This window comes from Alexandromys fortis, unplaced genomic scaffold, assembly GCF_014885135.2.
Source record: "Alexandromys fortis isolate MF-2015 unplaced genomic scaffold, M_Fortis_MF-2015_v1.1 scaffold_100_3062768_6864082, whole genome shotgun sequence".
In the NCBI taxonomy this organism is placed as follows: Eukaryota; Metazoa; Chordata; class Mammalia; order Rodentia; family Cricetidae; genus Alexandromys; species Alexandromys fortis.
The window spans coordinates 2,105,055-2,111,891 of NW_026067993.1; the positions used below are offsets into that span (position 1 = coordinate 2,105,055).

A 6,837-nucleotide genomic window follows, 5' to 3' on the forward strand; every position below is an offset into this window, starting at 1 on the left:
TCCAAGAGAGCCACCTAAAACTAGGCGTGTCCAAACTCTCTCATATGGATTTGATTCAGGGAGAATCCTTGGGATTGGACAAAATGAGAGGCGCCAATGTTTCTTTAAAGCCTGGGGGACTCAACTTGCAGCAAAACTGAGAAAGTCTGGTGTGGCTGGACACCTCGTGAAATTCTACCTTATATCAGCATGAAGGAGAAAACTGTGTACAAGGTTTTACATTATGAAGCCATGACTAGGTTATTCCCATCCTAAGTTTAGATTCTAATGTTCTCTGTGGGTGTCTTCTGACCTCCTTAAAGCAATATTCTGAGAACCTTCTGATCCATGATATTCTGTGTGACAGTCACCATACACTATTAAAGCCGACAGCGTTCCTGGCATTCCTATCATACAGGGAGAATAAAAGGCACATGAGCAGAACAAAATGTTGTAGAAAATTAATTAGAAAATAAAGGTACAGTACTCTGTCTCTGAGATCCCTTTTATGGACACTCCTCCTCACCCCATTTCTCTATAAAAATGAAATATAGAGGTAAACAGGCTGGAGATAACCCTGGAAAGATTACATGGACAGAAAACTGATTTTTTTTAAAAAGAAAAATAATGTAAAAACAACCAAGTTCCTAATCCTTAGCAAGATCATGTAGGTTTTTAAAAGCCAGCTGATAACCTTTCAATCATCAATTATTAACTCCCACCAAGGTTTTAGTTCTGCAAGTCCAACCATTCAAAGGTTGGTTTGTATATCCTATGCTGAGACTCACACTTTAGAATTAGAGATAAGAACTAGCAAATGCCACGCTAATAGGGGAAGGGGTGGGGCACTGGGAAGATAAACCCTCTGGAGGCAGGGGATGCACTGAGAAGGGGTGCATGAGCTGCAGTATCCGGAAAGAACTTGGACAACTTTTGAAATCACTCCAAGAATGATGACAATTCTGATGTGTAGAGGAGCAGCCAGCAGACAAGCGTGCTCAGTGTACAAACATGATAAGCTCACACGATATGTATTCTCGGGGAGAACCGTGACAATGACAAGCTGTCTCAAGCTGAACCATAATCACTTAGGTTTATTCCTCTTGCTTCACACTGGGAGAAGGGGCACCCAACTCCTTGTCCTTTCCTCGTAAGGACTCCTATGTTTGTGTTTCAAGTTTGGATCCCGCCATCCCTGAAGAGACAGGGAGAACCTTTGAATGGCACAGTGACCATGTTTCCACATCCACCTGAGGGCAGAGGGAGAGAGACTGTGGGTAGGCACGGACCCGGGAGCCCCAGGGGTATGCAGAACCTAGGTCATTACCAAATGGAGAGCTGAGCGGCGCTTTGAAAACCATCTGCAAGGACTGTGACGTGGCAGGTCAAGAGAAAACCGAGGGCTTGTCTCATTCAAGGGATCACTGTCTCCGTCTTCTCAACCTGTGGACTCCTGTCATAACCAAAAATATGAACCTATATCTTCTCCTGGAGATGAAGCCTTTTCACATGCTTCCCCCAGAGGTTGGCTATCCGCTGACAAGGGGAAGTTGCCAAACTCATAGATCCAGACACTCCTATGAGAATATCCTTTCTCCTTCTCTCCCTTCCTCTTCTTTGCGACATGGTCTCGATAGGTGAACTCAAACTTGTGGCCCTCCTCACTCAGCTCCCTGTGTGGACTGCGGTGTTCCATGAATCTCAGCCCTAGAAAGTATTCCTGGGAGTGCTTTCTTGAACTTCTTGCTTCAGTGTCTGTTTTCTGGGTCTGACTGGACAACTCCAAAGAACAGAACACAGCATATAAATCGGAGCTCGGTGAGTGTGGTGGCTCCAGCAATGAGGATAAGCAGAGAGGAGGTAGGAAGAGAAGTCTGTACATCACCCAAGTATACCCAGAGTCCCATAGAAAGACAAAGCCTCCCTCACAGTGCCTTTCTTACTTAGTGTCTGGATTCCTGCTCTCCCAGTGTACAGCTCTTTTGAAAACTAGCTGGGGCAGTGCTCACTATCAACATAAATTATGGGCATTCCTGGTTGTCCATCTTCATCACCAAAGAATCAGCAACAACACCTCCCCCAGGGAGGAAGCCTCCACCGTCGATAAGAAGAGATGTGACACCGACTAAGGTGATTTTAGTTGCCACCTGGACAACCTCACATTGGGGCTCCTGGAGATACCCAACAAGACACTGGAACACTAATCCTCGATCCTTTTTCCATCCTCATTTTCTTCTGGTTAACTAAATAAATTACTAACTCTAACAGAAAAAATTATTTTTAGGAAAATACTAACGTTAAAATTACTAATGGAAAACATGTCTCCGGTGAGAAATATGCTAATTACCCTGTTTTGTGCCTACTTTCACATATGCATGTATCAAAAGTGTACATCTGACATGATTACATAAGCTTCTATAACTACCACCCTGCAATTAGAAATATCATATATGTAAGCGTAAAAATACAGACGAAACACAATATTCATGAGCCGTATGTGCTCCTAGCAGGAACAGAAGTAATATCAGCTATAACATCCCTTTAGAGTACATTGCAAAGGGTAACGAGTCCTTAATCATATTTACAGGACTTAATTTGGGAATAACCACATTCAATAATTCATCCTGCGACAAAGTAACATAAAAAGACACACAACAAAGCAGAGTCTGCATCTTCAACATGATGCAATATAGAGAAAGCCATCACAATGCTCATCAGTACAGTCCAGCACACAAAGAAACTGCAGTACTGTGCACGGGAAAGCAGGAGAGCCACCAGGCTGATGGTGTCCACCCGCTTCTGTCATCTATTCACCCACTCTGCCCTCTGTGCACCAGGTATTACTCTAAATCAGTGGTGCTCAACCCTCCTAAAATGCTGCAACCCTTTCATATTGCTCCTAATGTGGTGCTGACCCCCAACCGTAAGATTATTTGCGTTGCTACTTCATAACTGTAATTTTACTACTGTTATAACCTGTAATGTTAATATCTGCTATGAGACCCTGAGAAAGGGTCATCTGATCCTCAGGTTTAGAACCACTGTACTAGACCCTAGAGTGTGTAGGTACAGACAAGTAAAACACACAAAAAAATAAAAGATGTTGCTCCCAGAGAACTTACAATATCTCAGGAAAAGGAGGGATGATTAAGAAACCAACAGCTAATATGAGCTGGATGTCACGTGGCCAGGAACATACTGAAGAAACACAGAGTCAGAAGGGGAGTTGGTAGGACGACGGTGGGATGCTGCAGCTTTAAAGAACAGGATTGAGAAATGCCTCACCAAAGTGGCATTTGGGGAAAAACTTAAATGGAGTAAGGGAGTGAGTCACAGAATATCTGGGGGCAGGATAGGAGGAACGAGTATATTACCAAGTGGAAGAGACGGGCAGGCTCCGCAGAGAGCTGCCAGCACGGTGCTGCCTTTCTACCCGGCTCTATGGAAATAGAGGTTGGCCGGAGCTTACAGCAAAACAAATGTTGTTTTGTACCCTTCTCCTTCTTAGTTAATTCCATACAATAAATATGAATTGTATCCTTGCATTTTTTCAAAATCAGAAGAAAGATACATTGAAATGAATCGCAGAATCTACTCAGAGTGTAATTTTAATGCATCACTATATTTACCCAAGCTAAAATTTAATGCGCTGTCATCTTTCTAAATAACTTAGCTCGAAATGCTCTTTGAGATTCTCAAATTAAAAGCAAGAAGACTTATTATCTTTCAAGAGGATGACGTCTCTCCACTTTCACAAATTGGACCGTCTCACTCCATATTTAGCTAATACCGAATTTCTGGGACTTCACTGTCTTATCCTCTTGTTTAAATTCCAGATAAATTCTCTGTGCAGCGGCGACCATCAGTCTGCTGTTTCTAACTGAGCATATTATACTTCTCTATCACACAGCAGTTTCAATTTGCTGAAAAAGAAAAATCATTTTCTCAGTTGAAAACACGGAATGGATTTCACATAATACAAAAAGTGAAGGAGGATTTGGTTCAGAGAGCTGGACTTGACCAAAGGCACGTCTGAATTGGTCAGGTGCCACTTGTCTGACAAGAGCATAGTAATTGCTATCCAAACAACAAACCACGCCCATATGTATTCTGACTTTCAAATATGGGCAATAGAAATGAGCAGGACAATGGGTTAACCTTGACATGTTCGTCTTCCAGCAGTTAGTGAGACACCCTCAGCCCCAATACTAGAATGTGAAATTCTCAGCGTGAAGACAACTGAAAAAAAAAAAAATTTAGACGCATCATATGGGAAAAGATCAACTCAGAATCAAAAAAGGAGAAAAAGAATCTTAATTTACAACTCAGAAAAGAAGCTGGCAGTGAATACTGGCGTGCTGAAAGAGTGTCCCCAGATTATCTCAACCCTTTAGAGACAGGTCATCCCCTGGAGTGCCCATCCAATACAGAAGGTTCCCTTCCTGTTGAAGGCAGCCACAGTGTCTGAGGGGGTGTGTTTTCTCAACACAATGCATTGGGTAACTGAAAACATTTGGCCTCTGTTGATCCTGACTGTGAATGACCATCACTAATGATAATGTACTGAGAACCACCACAGTACAAATTCTGATTGTAGATTAACTGCCTGTCTATTTGTTTTCCCTACTAGACTAGGTAGGAGATAGCTAAAGATGGCTTCCTGGTTTTTTTTGAATAATTTATCATCAGATTATTACTACTTACTGAGAATGTGTTTTCTAAGCTGAATGTAGATATTAGTAAACATGTATTAATGGGGATATTCTATCGGGAACTCACGAAGGCCAGCTGGACTGGGTCTGAAAAAGCACGAAATAAAACCGGACTCGCTGAACATAGCAGACAATGAGGACTACTGAGAACTCAAGAACAAAGGCAATGGGTTTTTGATCCTACTGCACATACTGGCTTTGTGGGAGCCTAGGCAGTTTGGATGCTCACCTGACTAGACTGGAAGGAAGTGGGAGGTCCTTGGACTTCCCACAGGGCAGGGAACCCAGACTGCTCTTCTGGCTGATGAGGGAGGGGGAGTTGATTGGAGGAGGGAAATGGGAGGTGGTGGCAGGGAGGAGGCAGAAATCTTAAATAAATAAATAAATAAATAAATAAATAAATAAATAAATAAATAAATAAAAAAAAGGGAAAAAATACAGAGAGCAGAAAAAATATAAACTCAAATGAACTGTGAGTGAACACATATATTTTTGCTATAATCAAGTTTGGTCCCTTCCAATTATTGACGGAAGATACAGCACAACTTCTACCTATGAGACTAGTATCAGGAATGAGAGGTCTTCTGTGGCCATGGGCAGTCAGGCAGAGAACGATGCCAGTCTCAAAGGACCTGTCAAGTTTTGTTTAGCTGCTGCTGTTGCTGTTGTTAATTTATGTCTTCCTGATTGTTTACACCTTAAATTACTGAGAGTCTGCCAAGTGTAATGACCAAGTCCTGAACCCTAAATTACCATCTGGTCTGCGGGTATTTCAGCATCCAGGAGGGTTGCAACTATCTTCATTGCACTGGATTTTTCTTCCCTGACCAAAGATCCGAGAATAGACGTTCACGAAATCTATAATCAGTAGGTCTCCAGAAAGTTCTACAATTCCCCCAAGAATTTCTGGGAAAAGAGCCTCATTCTGTAAGGTTGAAACTGTGACGAAACAGGGAACAGAGGTGAAATACAATTCCCAAACACCACTGCTAGGCTATAGAAAAAAATCTGACTTTTATATATTATTATTTGCTTTTTTTATTTTAAACTTTACTGTATAAAGGGTAGCAAACCCCCCCCCACACACACACACATCCAGATTTACCAGCCCCACACTATACAGTTCAATGAAGTTTTATGCTGTTAGAGCAGGTTTGCAAAGTGGAAGTGGTGGAGCTCCATACTAAATTTTATACTTTTGCTACTGAACATATTTTATATACTTATCCGGTGTGGGAGGTCCTTCTGTTTATGTGTTAATTTTACTGGTTAATGAATAAAGAAAACTGGTTTTGCCTATAGCATGGGAGGAAGAAGGCAGAGTTAGGGAGATGCCATGGATCGGCTGCCGGAGATAGACGTGCTAAAATTTTAGCCAGTAAGCCACTGCCACAAGGTAATACACAGATTAATAGAAATGGGTTAAATGAATATGTAAGAATTAGCCAATAAGAAGCTAGAGCTACTAGGCCAAGCAGTGATTTAATTAATACAGTTCCTGTGTGGTTATTTCAGGTCTAAGCTAGCCGGGCACCCAGGAACCGACAAGTGGCCCTTTCTTCCTACACTTATCTACCACCAAAAATGACAAGCCCAGGAGAGAGTTAGAACCAGGAAATCAGCTTTATGTCCCCCTTTGCGACAACTCCTGTTACTTGCCTGCATTCAGTCTCTCCCCCTTCTCCTCCTCCAATATTTAGCTTCTCTTCTTCCCTTTTCTCCTTATCACTCAGATGTACCTTTGTTTGCATGTTGTGCTTGTTTTTTTTTTTTTTTTTTTTTTTTTGCCAGCCTGACATAAAAGCCGGAATATCCAAGGAAGAAGGGACATCAATTGGGGGGGGGGGGTCCACAGAATTGGCCAATAGGAATATCTGCAGAGCAATTTCTTAATTCATGAATTTAGCCCACCATGGGGCCATGCTGATGGTTGTCATGGGATATTTAAGAAAGCAACCAAGAGAACCAGGAGGAATAAGGCAGTAAACAGCATTCCCCCATGGCCTCTGCATTCGATCAGCCTCGAGGTTCCTTCCCTGCTTGAGTTCTTGCCCTGACTCCCCTCAGTGATGGACTTTGTTACAGAAGTATAAGATGAAGCAACCATTCCTTATTTATTTATTTATTTATTTATTTATTTATTTAA

General features: G+C 42.0%; 1 protein-coding gene across 22 annotated transcripts in view; it reads right to left on the reverse strand.

The window, feature by feature from the left end:
- The window catches only part of Lpp (LIM domain containing preferred translocation partner in lipoma), a 617,771-nt gene that overhangs the window by 334,284 nt on the left and 276,650 nt on the right, over window positions 1–6,837 (reverse strand). Inside the window, exon 2 of one of the 22 annotated variants that reach the window (XM_050160012.1) lies at window positions 1,307–1,432. The exons of the other annotated variants lie outside the window; for them this stretch is intronic. Coding sequence (XP_050015969.1) covers window positions 1,307–1,340 — 34 coding nt within the window. The 5' untranslated portion in view covers window positions 1,341–1,432. The remainder of the gene's footprint in view (window positions 1–1,306; window positions 1,433–6,837) is intronic. 22 annotated transcript variants of the gene reach the window in all.